Source organism: Primulina tabacum, chromosome 8 (assembly GCF_025594145.1).
Source record: "Primulina tabacum isolate GXHZ01 chromosome 8, ASM2559414v2, whole genome shotgun sequence".
Classification (NCBI taxonomy): domain Eukaryota; kingdom Viridiplantae; phylum Streptophyta; class Magnoliopsida; order Lamiales; family Gesneriaceae; genus Primulina; species Primulina tabacum.
Genome location: NC_134557.1, coordinates 1,835,721 through 1,855,027, shown reverse-complemented (window position 1 = coordinate 1,855,027; position 19,307 = coordinate 1,835,721). Strand labels below are relative to the sequence as shown.

General features: G+C 35.9%; 2 protein-coding genes across 3 annotated transcripts; both read left to right on the top strand.

Annotated features, from left to right (window-relative positions):
* The first annotated feature begins 1,703 nt into the window (after positions 1–1,703).
* On the top strand, positions 1,704–3,596 carry LOC142554388 (uncharacterized). Of its 2 annotated transcripts, none has more exons than XM_075665059.1 (5): positions 1,704–1,838; positions 1,915–2,098; positions 2,385–2,591; positions 2,716–2,907; positions 3,349–3,596. In XM_075665059.1, the coding sequence occupies exons 1-5, from the start codon at positions 1,756–1,758 to the stop codon at positions 3,484–3,486; spliced, it is 804 nt and encodes a 267-aa protein (XP_075521174.1). In that variant the 5' UTR covers positions 1,704–1,755; the 3' UTR covers positions 3,487–3,596. The 2 variants fall into 2 exon arrangements, with proteins under 2 accessions (XP_075521174.1, XP_075521175.1); XM_075665060.1 differs by having other exon boundaries at positions 3,329–3,518.
* Positions 3,597–5,246: 1,650 nt separating this feature from the next.
* On the top strand, positions 5,247–18,774 carry LOC142552798 (uncharacterized). Its single transcript, XM_075662627.1, has 13 exons — positions 5,247–5,559; positions 6,409–7,726; positions 8,799–9,014; positions 9,089–9,312; positions 14,658–14,732; positions 14,914–14,985; positions 15,089–15,187; positions 16,286–16,357; positions 16,441–16,555; positions 17,175–17,243; positions 17,384–17,675; positions 17,802–17,874; positions 18,003–18,774. Exons 1-13 carry the CDS (start codon positions 5,410–5,412, stop codon positions 18,429–18,431), a joined length of 3,204 nt encoding a protein of 1,067 aa, XP_075518742.1. The 5' UTR covers positions 5,247–5,409; the 3' UTR covers positions 18,432–18,774.
* Positions 18,775–19,307: the final 533 nt, after the last annotated feature.

The window sequence follows — 19,307 nt, the reverse complement described above, 5'->3', positions numbered from 1 at the left end:
GACATGAAAAAAAGCAAGGCACGTGAGAGGAGCAAGTGAGATTATAATTATTTTTTAATCATTTATTTTTCTTGTAAGCTTGAGAAAATTTTTGAGATTCCCATTAATACTGATGTCTAGTTTTTTATTTTATAATTCGTTATGCCATCTCCACCGTTGCGCTAAAATAGCGTGAAATAAATTTTTTATGAAAATTATATATTTAAATAATTTATTTTTTAGTTTTCTCCAAATGTGTTTGAGGTGTCTTCTATGGTACATTAATTAGTTAAGATATCATAAAAAGATTTTATTATTATTATTATTGTTGTTGTTATTATTATTATTATCTGATCTGATATTGTTTTATTATTGAAAATTATATTTCGTTTAGTTTTTGAATGTGCACACGCAGATAGGGACGATATTGAATATTTGAGTGCAAATGTTTTTGTGAAAATCCATACAAAAAATTTTATCTTTCACTTTTTATTAGATTAGATTAGATTAGATTAGATGATCGTACCTCCCCACTCTTGACTCGTCCGTGGTCCATCCCCGCCCAATAAAACACAATTAGGAGTAAAATGTTAGTTAAAAAGTAATTAAACATTGATGTTATGTTTCAATTATTAAAGTAGTGTGCAGCTTAATCACTTGGTAGCTGCGAAAATCTGGTGACATTAATCTTGATCACATGTCAATTAAACATTATTTTTTCTGTGACCACTATATTTCGACACATACTGATTAAACTTCGTACTAACGTAATAACTCGAAAACCACATTAGTCGAGTAAACCACACTGAACAACTCATGTGTGACAAACTCGTCTAAGAAAATGTTATTAAGAAGAGTTGAACTACTTATCATTAATTAAACGTTCATTTATTTTATCAACTCAAACACTCTAATGCTAATAGATATTAAATTCTATTATTAATCTATCTCGCCCCACCTGGAGAACCAAACTTCCAATAATGTTGTACATATTTTAATAAAGAGTGCAGTGTAAATTGAATTATTTTTAACTTTTATTTTTAAGAATAAATATGATCCCATTTGTTATTCGTATCAAGGGTAATTAGAATTAAGTTGACTCGAGTTCGAATATTAGTTTTAATGACTATTTATCCTTATTATTAAAATAATTAAAATAATGTTACAAGTCTCTTTATTTAATATACATAGAATAATGTTTCTTCTCAAACAAATGGACACATGAAAATAAAAAGGGTATAATAAACAAGTCACATTTTTTTACTCTTAAATTGAGATAATTGTCAAGAAACGATATATGCATCAAAGTAGTCGCAATTAAATCTTGATTAGTTAATTTACTTCCATTTTGAAACAAATTCGTCCTTGTATAAATCTACGCTAAAGATTGGGGAAATTGTAATTTTTTGCTTTATATGTTTGTTTCTTTTAGATTTTGCAAAATCTTGTTATCAAACTTCGGTCGCAGTCAAGTATTTTTTAATTTTTGACAATTTTAATTATTTTTCATTAGAAAGATTGACGTAACACTATACATATCAGCATCATGTCAGAAAAATAAAGACAGTAGACTAAGATTGAAATTTTACAACATTTATTGTACACTCTGTTCATCCAACTTGAGTGTTACATTATTGTGAACGACCATTTATTATCATGCATTAAATATATAAATCAGATATCTTGAAAAAATCGAATAGTTCTGCTATTTAGCATAACAAATAGGTTTAAATAATCCTCTCCAGTGATATTACATTACAACAGAAAAAAGAGAAAATGTGCATTGCTTTGTTCATGTGGCAAGCTCATCCTCTGTATCCTTTTCTCCTTTTGCTCAACAGAGATGAATATCATAACAGGTAAGTTCCAGTAATTAAACGTGAAACCTTCGAATGTACATGTTAAAACTAATACGTAGATCGTTGCGTTTACTAGGCCGACGACCCCCGCGGGGTGGTGGGAATGTGGACAAATATTGGGAGGCAAAGACGAAGTGGCGGGCGGGACATGGCTGGCTTGCTCGCGAGAAGGGAGGGTCGCGTTTCTAACAAATGTGCTGGAGCTACATACCCTCCCCGAGGCTAAAACTCGAGGGCACCTCCCCCTTCGGTTTCTCCAGGTGAACATATATGTATATATGTTTGCCCGAATTATTACATGTCTAGTGGGACATATACATGAATATTTGGTGTTTCAAGTTTCGACCAAAGGAATAACATCAGTTCAATGTCAATAATAACAGGGCTAAGCTCCTCTCCCTATTTATTCGTCGTATAAACAAAATTTCTTGGATTAATGATGTTTATATATGCTTTAAAGTTGAACTTCGATATATAGAGAATCGGGTTTGAATTTTTTGATCAGTTAATGAATATTATGCGATTGTTTGTTGTTGTTGGAGGAAGAGCAAGAAGAGCCCAGAGGCATTTGCAGAAGAATTGGTGGAAGAAGCCAATCAGTACAACGGCTTCAATCTGATATTGGCAGATGTTTGCTCCAAATCCATGATTTACGTATCAAACAGGCCTAAAGGGGAGCCCATTTTGATTCAACAAGTTCTTCCCGGAATCCATGTTCTTTCCAATTCAAACCTCAGCTCTCCTTGGCCAAAGGTCGTTCATCGTGCAAACTTTTATTAGAAACCCGTAATAGAGCTGTATCAAAGTTTTGTTTCTTTTTTCAAATATTTTTGCCTCAAAAACAAAATCCATCTTCATTTTCATGACTTTCCCACAGGCACGACGTCTGGAACAGAATTTCAGATCGCATATTGATCCATACAATGAAGGCGAAATCCCCGTTACCGATATCGTAAAGAAACTGATGAATGACACGATCAAAGCCGATGAGAGTAAATTGCCTCGCATTTGTTCCCTCGAGTGGGAATTGAACTTGAGTTCCATTTTTGTTGAGATAGACACCCCTTTGGTAAGTAACGTTATATCTGTTATAATTAGTAGCAATCGTCCATTAAAAAAAATAAAAAGATCCCTGGTATAATTGCATTATTACTACCATAAATTTCATTTCGAGATTGCTAAAAATCACAAATAAAGATTTACTAAATCTCGTTTTCAAATCTTAATTATATATATCCCATTGTACACTTTTTCAGAAATATGTGTGCTCGATATTTTAAAACATGAAAATTAATTAATCGTCTTGTCTGCATGTGTTTTCAAGAAGTATATGTGTTCAAGATTTTAAAACACCGAGAGTTATATCATTTTTTATGAGAAAAATCTCGATATTTCTAAGATTAGTGTATGGAATAAACCCAACGTATGTCTTCAATATCTAAATTTTCTGAAATTATCCGTTCATCAAATTTTGGGCTGATCTTTGTCAGGGTTATGTATTTATTGTTAGGGCAAATATGGCACCAGAAGCACTGCTGCTTTGACTGTGAAAGCAAATGGAGAAGCCAGCTTTTATGAGATTTATTTAGAGAGGAATATTTGGAAAGAGCATACGTTGAATTATTTTATTGAAAAAATCGTGATTTAGTTTTCTGGAATTTAGTTAGACGCCAACTAAACTGAAACCATATCGGGTATAATTTATTTTAATCTTAATTAATGAAGTGAAATAAATTTCTCAGCACGATTTATGTAAAAACCAAATAGCCACAACTGGTTCGCATATATAGATACATACATAGGTAATGTCGTAATGTTTTAACATTTGATCCAATGGTAACAAGAGAAGACAAATATTTTTTCATGTGAGACAACATATTGGTCAAAGTGAAAAAATACTTATAGTTTTTATACAACAATTGGATTAACTGGTATTATTCTCTCATTCCACATTTACAAAAAAATTAAGATTGCGAGGCATTTTCATTTCAATCTCAAACATATAAACTGTAGTTTCTACATTTAGTAGTATTTCTTTTTGTTTTTTATGGATAGAGTAGGTATCTTGTGAGACGGTTTCACGAATCTTTATCTGTGAGACGGGTCAATTCTAGTGATATTCACAATAAAAAGTAATAATCTTAGGCATAGTTTGGTACACATGATAGGATAAACATGTGACATATAATATAAGGATAAGTTAATGATAAATAAGATGTGGGATATTATATTTAATATTTGGTATGATTTTACTAAGAGTGATTAAATTTATATATTAGATTGTAATGACAAAATTAACATTATCATAATAAATTTTATAATTTCAAAGTTGTTGCTTGAATTCATATTTCTTATCTTTTCATGCGCCCACGGTAATTGCATGATTTATTTATTTTTACATAATTTTATATATTATATAATATGATAATCGATCCCTTAATTTTGTGAGTCAAGTTAAATATCAATTTTTAATGTTAATCGAGTGATACTAATAATTTTATTGAGATTTATAAAAATCATTTATATAATTATCTCGAGTTCATTTATATAATTATCATATTATATAATATATAAAAATACATAAAAATATTTATTTGATTTTAATTTCTACCTACTAGCAGAGATTTATAAAATCATTTATATAATTATCATATAGTGATACTAATTTAAAACTTGATCATATATAAGATTTCAGATTTTTATATATTGAGGACAATTAAGTCATTTGTGGTGTTTTTTATCATTAAATTAAAAATTATCACATCTCATAAAAGGGATAATTTATCATTGTATAAAATTATTTATCACGGGCCCATAATATTATCATAGGCATTCTAAAAAGGTACCAAACGTGAGATAATGATGATTATTTATCAATCCCTCTTTTATCCAGTGTACCAAACTATATATTAGTATAAACCCAAATAAGATATCCGTATCACAAAATACGATCCCGTGAGACCGTCTCACACAAGTTTTTGCTTTATGAATATACTCAAATAAATTAAATCTTAAAAATATGCACAGTCATTTATTGAACTAATTAAATAAGGATAAGATAAATGTAAATTTTTTCCCAATAATATTCTTACTCTTGTGAAAATTAAAAAAAAAAAAACATAATATTTTGAATGTGAGAGATAAAATCAATATTGCAAATTCTCAATAGCTTTGATGCACACTATCAAATATACGTGATTCGTAAAAATATATGTTTTCTTTATCTAATTAATTTATTTTGATTTTAGTTTGGTATGTTTGCTAGTAATTTTGATTAAACATGTTTCTAGAAATAAAAATTAGTAAGGTCACTTAAATAGAGGGGCATATTTAATTGCCGAAAAAAAACAGGGGAATAGTTAACTACATAAGCCAATGGGGCCAATTCATAATTTGACAAAAGCGGAGGATCGAGTTGCCATACCAGAATTATTTATTTTTCCGTTGTGTTTATCGATCGGAAAAGTTATTGCGTTTTCATCATCACTAGTTGAAAAGCAACAGGATTTTAAGCAGTTTCTTGTTCGATTTAATTGGAAATGCTAATGGGGTGATCCAAAGGATCGAAAAAATGGCAGGTTCAGGTGCAGGTGGAGTTAATATGGAACAATTCGAGGCGTATTTCCAGAGGGCAGATTTGGATCGGGATGGAAGAATCAGCGGAGCTGAAGCTGTTACTTTCTTCCAGGGATCCAATTTACCTAAAGAAGTCCTTGCTCAGGTTTGTTATTATGAGAACTTTTATTTGATTCCTGGATTGTTTTTGGTACTCTGTATCGGGTCATTAGATTGGTTGTTATGCGTGATTTTTCGAGTCGATTTTTTGCTGTGTAGAGATGAAAAATGTCGTATTGGGCCAAATTAATTGTTTGTTTTGGTGTTTGAATTAGAAAGAGTTGAACAAGTAGTGACCCGATCTAGCTGATTTTTGGATTCAAGTGGGCTAAAAATCTTCAACCTGCCTAATTCTTGAGAAATTATTCCTCGAATTTTACTAGGTCTCTTCTAATTGGGAAATAAGATTTGGATTATGAAAATCCTATAGATTTTGTAAACTGTAGAGATGATGCTCGTCAATATATTTTTATCTAAACGAGCTTCAATGATGGTGCTGATCTCCTTCAAAATGAACGATCATTTATTAACAAAAGCTTGTAAATGTTGAACTGAGTGTGTTGACATTGAGGTTACTCCGAGGGTTTGAATTTCATCACCTACCTCTTTACTTGCCTTTTATTTCAAAGGAAGGGAAGAAAAAGTAATCTGTCGAGTATACTTTGTGATTTGTGACAATAGCTAACATCAATCATTGAAACTTCTGCACTATTACTCTTGTTTTCTGGTCACTCCGTCTAAGGGCACAGCCTGCTTTAGACTAATTTTCTCGTGGGATGGATTGAGACCAATGGTTTTGGTAATCTTCTTCATGTGTTGACCTCTGTTAATTGATGACAGAAATTGTATGGTGAGATCATCACAAGCTATTTATTAATTATTTGCATCAGAATCTGATTTTGTCTACAAAAATTCCTCCTTAGATATACATCTGATAGTTTATTTTTTGCTGCAGATATGGATGCATGCAGACCAAAATCACATTGGTTACCTCAGCCGACCTGAGTTTTATAACGCACTTAAACTTGTAACAGTGGCTCAAAGCAAGCGGGAATTGACCCCAGAGATTGTGAAAGCGGCATTGTTTGGCCCTGCTTCGGCCAAAATCCCAGCTCCGCGGATAAACCTTGCAGCCACACCTGTGCCACTGTCAAAATCGGTGGCTTCTGTACCTTCTCCACAGGTGGGTGCACCTCCACTACAATCATCTCAAAACTTTGGATTCAGAGGGCAAGATCCTTCTAGTACCAGTGTCAACCAGCAGTTTGGACAGGCACCTTTAACTGCAGGCATGGACCCGCAGTTTGGACTGGCACCTTCAATTCATGGCATGAACCCGCAGTTTGGTCCGGCACCTTCAAGTCATGGTATGAACCAGCAGTCTTGGCAGGTAAAACCAGGTATGAGCATGCCGTTGGGGCCTGCTCAACCTTCAAGCACAAGTATGAACCAACAGGGTGGACAGTTACAACCTTCAAGTACAGGAAACCAACAGTTTGGACCGGCACTTTCTAGTACAAATATGAACCAGCAGTTTTTCCCTGCTCAAGGTAACCAGTCAATGCGACCACCTTTATCAATGCCTACTGCTGCTATGGCACATTCACCACAAGGTGCTTCTGGTTTTCCAAACTCAAACAATGATTGGCTAGGTGGTAAAACTGGAGCAGCTTCCAGTGGACCAGTATCACAGGTCTTGAACAGAGGAACCAGTCTATCCATTCCTCCAGTTGCTCCAAATTTGACGTCTACATTTTCCTCGACATCTGCTAAAGATCCTAAAATGATAGTTGGTTCAGGAAATGGATCTATGATGGACCCAATGTTTGGAGGGGATGTGTTCTCTAGCAAACAATCTTCATCTCCGCTGGTTTCTTCCACACCACAACGTTTTGTGAGTAGTATTCCTACCTCATCTGCAATTGTTCCTGCAAGTTCCATCTCTCAGCCTTCGATGAAAATGGATCCATTTGAAGCCATACAGAGCACTCTCACTAAACGATCTACTGGCAGTCAGGCTCCGCAGACACCTTCTCTGCCAAAATCTAATCAACAGGTTCCCACTGGAGTAACTTCCTCAGTCTTGTCGTCTGGAGTCCCAGCTGGTGTGGGGACTTCTACATCAGAGCTGTCTCAGGTCTCTTGGCCGAAAATGACACGTGCTAACATTCAAAAGTATGTAAAAGTATTTTTGGACGTAGACACTGACAGAGATGGGAGAGTCACTGGTGAGCAGGCGCGCAACCTGTTCTTTAGTTGGAGACTACCAAGAGGTATGAAACACCACTCTTTATTTCACTCTTTTATTTATTCTTATTATGATCTAAATACTGGTCTTCATTAACGAGAATGGAAGGCTCCCTAAAGGATCAGAGCATTACTTTTTATTACGCTTCTTGCATTTTTTCTACGATTTAAAATTTTGGTGTCTCGCCTCTGTATGATAATTTTGGCCTTTCATCTGTTTTTTGGATCCTTCTTGAGTTGAAGAAGGTCCACGCCATACGTGCCCTCTGTTTTTGGATCCTTCTCATTTCTCTATTAACTTCCTCTCTTGTAATGAAAGCTCTTACGCATTCCCTTCCCTTTTCTGCTTCATGAATACTCCTGAATTTATTGACCACCATGGCTTTATGTATCATCTGGACTACCTGTTTGCTGATCATTTAGTTGTACATATTCCCGACCAGTCACTATTTGAAACTTAAGACAAGGACCTATATTCTAGTTAATATGCTTGAGACTCGAACTTGAGATAATGGCCTTGAGAGAAATTTTGTTCCGACATATTGCTCGTATGGAGTTTCTTGAAGACTGTATGTTCATACTCGCAGTACCTGACAAACTCTTGCTATTGGGTTAGGAAGAGTAGTTTGCCTGATCCTTGTTGGTTATATTTTGTTTGCCAAAATAATCAGATCTGATAAAATTTGGCCTTTATATGGATCTAGTTTATCCAGTGAAAAGGGTGGAAATAACAGGGAACCCTGTCATTTAATATGATTGAATGGTATTGTTTTTTTACTTTTATAAAATTACACCTTCAGTGTTACCTTTTGATATCGTGATGTCAATGTCATATGAGTCTGTAGCTTCTTTTAGTACAGGCACACATTTTTTTGGTTCAGCTTGGCCAAACCATGGTTTAATTAGAGCAGAATATATAAACCTATAATGTAGTCTGGTCCAGATCCTTAAGTTTCCAAGCAGATCCTAGTCATCTGCTTTCAAGAAGCTGTCACCACACAACGATCTACACTTAAATAGTATCAGTTGTTTTAATCTCCAACTGATCGAAGTTTACATGACTTCATTCTTATTTATGTTATCGGTGACCTTTTCCAGAGGTTTTAAAGCAGGTTTGGGATTTATCGGATCAAGATAATGATAGCGCACTTTCTTTGAGGGAGTTCTGCATTGCTCTCTATTTAATGGAGCGACACAGAGAAGGCCGCACGCTTCCACCTATGCTTCCGAACAGTGTCATGCTTGACGAAAATCTGTTGTCTTTGGCTGGTCCACCCACCGGTTTAGGAGGCACTGGGTGGGGACCTTCTGCTGGTACTGGTTTGGTTTGCACTTCATTTGAATTTCATTTCTCACATTCTTTTAATTCTTGTGTTATTTGGTTTTAGGCTTAAGGCTGCCGCAGGGCTTACCTGGTGCCCAACCTGTTGTGCCTGTTGGTGTAAGACCTCCAGTTCAGCCAATGTATTCTCATGTTGGTGGATCAATACAAACCAATCAGCAAAATGCACTAGGTCCTGTGATAGATAATTTCCCTGCTCACGAACCCAGTAATGGGGAGGAGAATTCCTTTCATTCTAAGGATCAGGAGCCTAAGGAAAACAATGAAAAGGTACCTTTTCCTTCATCTTCTAACTTTCTTTCCCATAGCAAAGTGGAATAATGCACAGGATTAAGTTTTGGCTTTGCTGCTTTGAACGAACGATCATGACCTGAATAGCTTTCATATTATCCTTTCAATTGAATGAAGTTTAAGCATGCTGCGAGATTTATATTCTGGATTCTGGAACTTGGATCATCATCTTTCTTAGAAAATCATTTTCTATGGAGATAGGATGATGCTTTAACATATTTTGCTACTTTACTCATATTTCCAAAAAATAAGCCATTCAAATGATTAAATGACAATTTGGATTTTCTTAAATGTATAACTAATCTTTGACGACTCGGTGAAAAACGTGAAGTACTTCTCCAAATCCCCAGAAATTTAAGTGAAACTTACAAATATTTAAGCTGACTCATCTTGTCGCAATAAAACATAATAATATCTATGTAATCCAAGGACAAAGGAGATAATGAGAAAGTTAAATCATTGCTCCATGTTGAAAGGCTGCTCAAGGTGGCAGTGAAAAAAAGGATCATGCTAACATCAATTATTGATCAACTGGTCAAGTCACACTTTCTCTAAAAAGAATAGTAAGATACCCTGCTGGATACGCTGAAGGGTTGACTTACCAAAAAAAAAAAGAAAGAAAGAAAGGGAAACACTTCCATTTGCTATGAAAGGGAGACAAAATCAAATGCTTTGGGTGTTATTCGGGAAGGGGTCAGTAGATCAGAGGGTGCAATTGAATTAGGCAGATCACCGGGTAAGATGAGTAGAGAGCTTGCTAGGTTGAAATGTGGGATCAACTACGAGAAAGGATCATCTTCGAAGGGATCCGTACGTTGTCTATGAAGATTTGCTCTTGGAATATTAGGGTGGGGTCGGCGAGAAGGCGGGAGTTAGTGCGTACGGTTATTCGAAAGGAAAATCCGGATATTGCGGTGGTGTTAGAAACTAAGAAAATTGGAGTGGACCGTCGATTTGTTTCAAGTCTATGGAAATCCAGATTTGTTGATTGGGTTAGTCTACCATCGGAGGGACGATCAGGAGGAATTCTAGTTATGTGGGATCCAAGAATGGTACAGGTCAGTGACAATCTGATTGGGAACTTTTCTGTATCTATTCTATTACAGTGGAAAGAGGGTAGTAAGTGGTGGTTTTCAGCCGTTTACAGTCCTTGCAATCCAAGGAATAGAGATCTGTTTTGGGAAGAATTAGCAGACTTGCACACAATTTGTGGGAACAATTGGTGTGTAGGAGGAGACTTTAACGTTGTCAGGAATTTGAGCGAAAAACTGAACAGCAATACTAACACAATAAGTATGCAATGCTTTGACACTTTGATTGAGGAGTTGGGTTTGCTAGATCCTCCCCTACTCAATGCGAGGTTCACTTGGACAAATTTCAGGGATAACCCAATATGTTCCAGATTGGATAGGTTCTTTATTACAACGGGGTGGAAGGAAACCTTCCCAACTTTCCGGCAAACAGTGCTGCCGAGAATAACTTCAGATCACCACCCATTAGTATTAGACACCACGAAGTTTAAATGGGGACCATCTCCTTTCAGATTTGAAAATGTTTGGTTGACACACAGCAATTTCCAAAAGTCTCTGTCAGAATGGTGGGGCAGTGGGAATCCTCAAGGTTGGCAAGGTTACAAGTTCATGTTGAAGCTTAAAGACACAAAAAATAAGGTTCTGAATTGGAATAAAGAGGTCTTCGGAGACATTAATGAGAAAATTTCAGAGCTTCGAAATAAAGTCACCCGGTTAGATGACCGAGAGGACGAGGGAAGGTGGTCTGAATCTTTAAATGAGCAGCGGCGAGAGGTCAGATGTGAGTTGGAGACTATGATTATTCGAAAATTACCATTGGACTATCAGAAGGCCAAGGTTAAATGGTTAAAAGATGGAGACCAAAACTCAAAATTCTTCCACTCACTTTTGCATAACAGGAGGAACAAAGCGACTTTAGACAAGCTAGAGTTGGACGACGGGTCATTGCTCACGGATGAGTTACAGATTGAAAATGAGATCATTACATACTACAAACATTTATACAGGAAATCTGAAGGGGATGTATCGGGTTTAGATGGAGTGGAATGGATGCCAATTAACATGATGGAGGCCGAGCAGCTGGAACAGCCTTTTTCAGAGGATGAAATCAGAAGGAGCAGTGTTTGATTGCGACGGTACAAAAGCTCCGGGGCCGGATGGGTTTACTTTAGCATTTTATCAGAAAAGTTGGGATACGATTAAAAATGATCTTATAAGAGTGTTTGCTGATTTTTACAATGATGGGATTGTTAATGGAAAAACAAACGAGACTTACATTTGCTTGATTCCGAAGAAAAATGGTGCAACGAAGGTTAAAGACTTTAGACCCATCAGTCTAATTACGAGCTTGTACAAAATTTTGGCCAAGGTATTGACAAATAGATTGAAGAAAGTCTTGAGCAAAACAGTGGCGGAGAATCAATGCGCTTTTATTCAAGGAAGACAAATAACAGATTGTTGTCTCATTGCCAACGAAGTCGTCGAGGAGTACAGAAGAAAAAAGAAAAAATGGTGGATATTGAAGGTTGACTTGGAAAAGGCATATGATAATGTGGATTGGAGATTTTTAGATTACGTGCTTAGAATGAAGGGGTTTGGGAGTAAGTGGAGGAAATGGATCAAGGGCTGCGTTTCGAGTGTCTCATATTCAGTTTTCATTAACGGTAGACCAAGAGCGAAGTTCAAGGGGGAAAGGGGCCTCAGGCAAGGTGACCCCCTATCCCCATTTCTTTTTAACTTAGTTATCGATGGGTTAGGTAGATTGGTTGATAATGCTAAATCAACAAACGCTGTGAGAGGACTTGAGGTTGGGAAAGATAAAGTAGAAATTTCACACTTACAATTTGCGGATGATACTCTATTCCTCGTCCAAAACGAAGATCACTTGATCTCCGTCGTCGAATTACTACAAACTTTCTGCTCAAAATCAGGACTGAAAATAAATTTTGATAAAAGTTCCTTGCTCAGGACTGAACCATTCTGATGAAGAGATCGATGAGCTAGCTGAAACGGTGGGGTGCAAGAAAGAACAGTGGCCTATCAAATACCTCGGGGCACCATTGGGAGGTGACCCCAAGAAGCCAGAATTTTGGGCACCGATAGTTTCCAAGATGTCAACGAAGTTGGCAAGCTGGAAAAAGGCTTATCTTTCTAGGGGGGGCCGATTAACTTTGATTTCTTCGGTGCTAAACGCTCAACCTACATACTTCATGTCACTTTTTATGGTGCCTCAACGAGTAGCGAAGCAAATGGAAACTTTAATGAGGAATTTTCTTTGGGATGGTGCGGGTGGGGAGGCTCATTGTCATGTTGTTAACTGGACTCAAGTGTGCAAACCGAAAGAATTGGGAGGTTTAGGATTGGGCAGCATACGACTGAGGAATAAAGCGCTGTTAGGGAAGTGGTGGTGGCGATGTGCGGTTGAACATGATTCTATGTGGAAAAGAGTTGTGGGAAGCATATACGGTTTCGAAGATAATGGAAGGGATATCAGGGATGCTAGGACTTCGACTTTCAGAAGCCCTTGGAAGTTTATTACTCGGTCCCATTCTTCCTGTCAACACTTGATTGGTACCGTGCTTAAGGGAGGGAATGTTTTGAGATTCTGGGAGGATAGATGGGTGGGTGGGATGTCTTTCAAATATCAATTTCCCAACCTTTTTCTTTTGTCTACGTCTACTAAAAAACCTATTGCTCAGTTTTACTCGGTCTTTGATAGTCAGGGTGCTTCGGTCTACCATTTGGATGTAAGGTTCAGAAGAGGGTTGAATGATGTCGAGTTGGGTGAGTTTACTACCCTTTTAGGAATTTTAGAGACAGTTTCTTTGACTGTAGCTTCGTCTGATTCCACGGTGTGGTTAGGGGACTCGTCGGGCGTTTTTTCTGTCAGATCTCTTTACTATTCCTTCTTCCAAGAATCAAATAATCAATTTTCACCCTTCTACGCTAACATCTGGAAAGTACCGGTTCCACAAAAGGTAAAGGTTTTTTCTTGGATAGTCGCTTTGGGAAAATTGCAAACTTGTGACAATTTACAGAAGAGACAACCAAATCAGGTCCTTTTTCCACAATGGTGCATTTTGTGCAAGAAAAATGAGGAGAATCAAGATCATCTTCTGCTACATTGTTCTTTTACAAGACAAATTTGGATCAGGGTGATGCAAGACATGGGATTCGAGTGGGTTTTCCCTAAATATTCGAGAGAGATGTTGGTCATGGAAAACGGAATTCTCAAAAACAGGGATGGTCGGCTGTTCTGGTATATCATTGTGCACTGCATTTTTTGGTCGACATGGACGGAGCGCAATAACAGAATTTTCAGCGACAAAGAAGAGTCGACGGAGGGTTTATGGGAGAAGATTAGATTCAAAGTGGCGACATGGACTACTACAGTGCCATCGTTTCATCATCTACTTGTATCTGATCTAGTTAGGGACTGGCGTTTCATTTTCTATTGAGAATCCTACGTTTATTTTAGTTGTACGAGTTCGGTGGATTACTCATCCACTTCCCTTGTAAACAAAAATTTTATGAGTTTAAATAAATTGTTAGTTTCCTATAAAAAAAAAAAGTATTGGTGAAAATGTAATACATAAGATTTATAATAAATTCGGATTTGTGTGTGAAACTTATTCTCAATTGTCCAAAATAAACTTTTTCTAGCGATTATACGAATAGATATTCCAAAATGAGTAACACTGAATTAAGTTCACTTTGGTAACTTTTGGATTACAGAGAAAATTCTAGACAACCTGTAAATTGAATGAGAGAGAAATTTGATTTGAGGAAGGGTTTGAGTGATGAATCTCAAATGACATGGATCTTGTGTGAATTTAAAATCATAATTACTAAATTACGGACTTGAGGTGGGCTGGATTTGAAATCCACTTTAATTTTGTCCTTTTAAACAAGTCAATGTATTTGAAATTCGTTATCTCAAATCCATCATTTCAATCACAGCATAAAAGTTGTCAAGACTTCTCATCTAAGTTTTTTTTTTGAAAATGCTTCTTATCTAAGTTTTGAGTGAACTAACTAGTTTGAAATCCATTTATTATGTTATAATTTCACGTTCTAAAAAATATTCGTTTGTTAGAATTTGGATTAATGAACCATACAATGACCCATGTTATTTTCCTCTTTTTCCGTGCAGACTTTTGCAAGGATTTGATATCTCCTTTCCTTCTTACTGCTTTTCATAGCTAAATCAAGTTTTTCTTAACATATTGTGGAATACGATTTATTTATGTCCATTCTCATAATAGCTTACTGATTGTTTTTTAATATTGGTAGGTTGAAAACAAGGAAGACGTGCTTTTGGATTCCAAAGAGAAGCTTATATTCTACCGAACTAAAATGCAAGACCTTGTGAGTTACTGTACTGGAACACTTCCTTTAGTTTTATCATTGTAGAGTCACTATTTTATTTGGGTTAACTTTCTATTTACCCTGGAAAGAGAAAAATCTACTATTTAGAAAACAAAATACACTGAAGGACACAGTCTCTTTTCTAAACTTTTTTCCCTTGTTTATCCAAAATTACTCTCAGGTTTTGTACAAAAGTAGATGTGATAATCGCCTCAATGAAATTACAGAAAGGGCTAGAGCAGACAAGGGCGAGGTATACTTTGAAATTGAAGAAATGTGCTTCTGCATTGAACTTGCATCTTTTTTTCTTATTTACTTTGTCTTTACATATTTTAATATATGAGTGAAATTTTCAGTCAGAGTTGCTGGAAAAGAAATATCAAGAGAAGTACAAGCAAGTAGCTGAAATTCATTCCAAATTAACTATTGAAGAAGCTTCATTTCGTGAAACTCAGGTATCGCACATGTGTCCTTCTTTAAGTTGCACAATGTTTTTCCATTTTTCTTCTTGTTTAGTTGTTTTCTGAGCCAGCATGCTATTCAATATAGATATATATAAATCAGTGGAAGAATTTCATTAAGCTGGATTTTGTTGGAAGGTTTTGGTTGATATCAGCTACATAACAATATTTTCTATAATTGACCCCAAGAAACAAATTTTCATTTTAAACTACACTCTATCCATTACTTTACTTCCGGCACCACACTTTCTCCGAGCTAACCCACTACATCTGCGATCAATACTACCCCTGAAAGCCGATAACTACTTTTGACTACTTTCTTGTTTCCTGTCCTACTCTCCTCCCAAACCACGGCCTCTGAAATCTCCTATGTCCAGCCTCTACCCTGGTCCCAGCTACTTCACAATTCCCTTCCTCATACCATCCATGATCAGCCCCCCTACCCTGTCAGCCACCATGCTGTCATGTTCATGCAATGATTTGAGTATCCGTGAAAAGACTGGCGTATAATTTGCACTTATGCCATCGGGTTTGTTTTGGGATTCTTGGGCAAAGATTTTTGGGAAAATGTTTGAAGGAAATAATATGTACTTGGTTTGGTTTTAGGAAAACAAAATTGCTAGTGTGGATGTTATCAGAAATTGTTTGATAAAATTATTTAAAACATTGAATAATTATGTTTTTAGTTATAATAATATGACATAATGATAAATGGGAAATTATGAAAAGTTGAGTTCAAAGTAATGATTATATTGAAGATGTAAAAATGGGAGAAATTTTTTTTTGGAGTAAGAAAATGAAAATTAATGATAGATTTGTGAAAATGTGTTATTGAACAAGGATTTGTTTGTCAATTTACCTTTATTCTTATCATAAGATTTTGAAATGATTATGGTTATGTTTTTAGAAAGAAAAGAACCAAAATTTGGTGGATGTGATTTGATTGCCAACTTTGAATTGGTCATATCAAACACACAATCTTACTCGACAATTATTGTCTTTATTCATAACAATTGCATCACATTACTGCCTGAACCCATCCCTGCACTCCCAGAATCATTTGACATCAAGTACCATGTATTGCATGTCTAGGCAAGGAAGATGGAGTTACAGCAGGCACTCATTAAAATGGAACAGGGTGGAAGTGCAGATGGTATCCTTCAGGTGAATATTGCATCTTTGTTAGGATGCATATTTGGGTTTTACAATCTGTGTACATTCTTTGATGAATCTTTTGGTTTGCCTAGGTGCGTGCTGATCGTATTCAATCAGATCTTGAGGAACTATTGAAGGCATTGGCTGATCGTATCAAGAAATTTGATGTACAAATAAAATCATCTGCATTAATTGAGCTCCCCCCTGGTAATCCTTTCACTTTTTCTTATGTTTTCCCATGGTTTTATCTTCATGCTATCACTTTACTCGTTTTTTCTGTCTTTTTTGTTAGCCAAATAATTAATATTTTGTTGCATCTCCTTGTATTGACTCGATAATTTATATAGTTGAACTCTTTGTTCTGAAGATTGTCTTATCGGTTTTCCTATGCATTGATGTAAGTGAATGAATGTCAAACTTAGAACTAGTACATTATAAAGTTGTAAAATTCGATGCCTCCGTGCTTTCAGAACTCACCCAAAAGAATAAATAACATTTTATGCTCTCTATCGTTGTTATATGAACTTGAGAGAAGCCCTTTCCTTATAGGTAATCATTATGAATATAAATTGGAAAGATGCACTATACATCTCTTCCATCTGTATGCAGTTTCTAGGGGCATAACAATGCAGACATTCTTCATAGAAAAACGCAGTGTGACCTTTCTAAGCTGGTTGGAGGGTTTCTGGTTGATCACATTAGTAAATAATGACCACCAATTTTACATTCAATCTCGAAAATTTACTATTAGGCAAACTGCCGTATTTTTGAGGGATTGAACATGGTTCTTCCTTTTTTATGACTGTCGTACTGGTTATTTCTTAAGGTTGGCAACCTGGGATCCCAGAGGTAGCAGAAATTTGGGATGAAGACTGGGACAAATTTGAAGATGAAGGTTTGACATCTTTTGCTTTTTTCCTTAGATTTTGCTCTTCTCATTAGCACTAGTTTTTATAAACCACTCCGTTCTTTGTCCATCTGTACAACATTAAATGCTCCTTATTGTGTGGGACATGGCTCATTTGTTGCTGTCAGGATTTTCATTCGATGTTACTGCTCCTGCAAATGAAAAGCCAGAATCCATTCAAAGAGAAAATTCTTCCCCAACCCCTACGTTATCCCCTGAATCAGTGCCAAATGCTGATGCAACACCTGAAAAAGTCTTCAGTGTGGGGGCTAGTGCCTTTGAGACAGGATCAGTATTCAGTGCAGAAGAATCAAAGAGCCCCCAAGGAAGTCCAGGGAGGCAAGCATATGATAGTCCATCTCAAGAATCTTCGGAGAACCATTTCCAGAAAAGCTCTGATGGAGATGCTGAAACTCACAGGTATTTTGTGTTTCGTGTCTATATGTCTATATGGTCACATTAAATCAGCTTTTTATATTTTTCCAGTAATGTGAAGTTCTTAGTGCTAAGTTTTTCTTTGCCTTTTGTTCTTGATTGGCTCCTCAGAAGCTTTGAAGAAATTTGGGGTAATTTTGACAATAATGACGATATTGATTCGGTCTGGGGCTTCAATGCTAAGGCAAGTGTCCTTGGGTGTGCATTGTCATATGACGTGTGTGTGACCAAAAAGATTATTCTCGATCAAGAATGACTGCATGGAATTGAGTTGTGTATACAAATGTTTCATAATTCCAAATTTCCTGGCAGGAATCGGATCATGGGAGGCACGAAGGGAAGTATTTCTTTGGTTCTAATGATTTTGGTGCTAGTCCAGACAAAACTGATTCCCCACAAGCCAGTAGTTCGTTTCAGCATAATAGCCTCTATACCTTTGAAGATTCGGTTCCTGGGACTCCAGTATCAAGGACTGGCAATTCCCCTTCAAGATACAGCATTGAATCAAAAGATCCTTTCTTTGACAATTTTTCAAGGTACGACTCCTTCGGTATGCAAGATCCAGAGCCTTCTCCCCAACGGAAAAACCTCACTAGGTTTGACTCTGTAAGCAGCACGGGTGGTTTTGATCACAGCCGTGACTTTTCCTTTGACGAATCTGATCCATTTGCCTCGAGTGGTCCATTTAAGGTTTCCTCTGGAACAAACAAAAAAGATTCTGAAAAATGGGGTGGTTTCTAGCTTTTATGTTCATTATAATCTTGGATACGTACACGAGCCTTGGCACAGGGATTTCATTCTTCGGTGTTTGACCGGGCGGACACATTATATTTAATACCCAGTGGCTTCTGTAGGTGCCATTTCATCTTTTGATATGGAATATCGCTCATACAAGTTTTTGACTCAAAAGTTCCATCATGCCTTTAGGACGAACTATCATTTTTGTCCGAGTATATTTGTTTTAAATTATTTTTCATGTCGTCTCTGTGGATGTCTGTGAAAGAATCATCTACGAAATACATCTGTTTGTATATTTCATTCGATCTATATGTTGCAATGTTTGTATGTTTTTTTCAACTTTCTATATCTTCGCCTGTCAATTTTTACCTTTTTGTTTCCTGTGTCTCAATAACCACTTGATCAACTAGTCTATGGGTGTCAATTTGGGTGGATTTGGTCGGATTGATCAACAGTACTATTTAAAAATCGCTCAACTCGAATCCAAGTCAACCCGAAAACTCTCAACCCGAACCTTAACCCGATCAACTCATACAACTTGATTTTGAATTTTTTATAAATTTTTTTTAAAGAAAATTAAATAAAATTCAAAAATAATATTAATATTTTAATTTAAACATATAATAATATAATCTCTCTCATATATATGATTTATATTTGAAAATCTAATTGTAGAAAAATAAAATATATTGACTAAATTAAATAAACAATTATTTAAAAAATAAAAAATGTTCAAAATAAATAATAAATTATAAAAATATATGATATAAATATACAATAATTTTTTTTTCGAATATACAATATATAAAAATAAAGGTAATATTTATTAATTATATTTTTAAAAAAAATTAAAATTTTCAGGTCACCCTCCAACCCGAT

Coding starts and splice junctions, on each gene's coding strand:
- LOC142554388 (XM_075665059.1), top strand. CDS start 1,756: ATGTGCATTGCTTTGTTCATGTGGCAAGCTCATCCTCTGTATCCTTTT. Junction 1,839..1,914: donor AGAGATGAATATCATAACAG/GTAAGTTCCAGT, acceptor TGCGTTTACTAG/GCCGACGACCCCCGCGGGGT. Junction 2,908..3,348: donor TTGAGATAGACACCCCTTTG/GTAAGTAACGTT, acceptor ATTTATTGTTAG/GGCAAATATGGCACCAGAAG.
- LOC142552798 (XM_075662627.1), top strand. CDS start 5,410: ATGGCAGGTTCAGGTGCAGGTGGAGTTAATATGGAACAATTCGAGGCG. Junction 14,986..15,088: donor CTAGAGCAGACAAGGGCGAG/GTATACTTTGAA, acceptor TGAAATTTTCAG/TCAGAGTTGCTGGAAAAGAA. Junction 17,676..17,801: donor GGAGATGCTGAAACTCACAG/GTATTTTGTGTT, acceptor TTGGCTCCTCAG/AAGCTTTGAAGAAATTTGGG.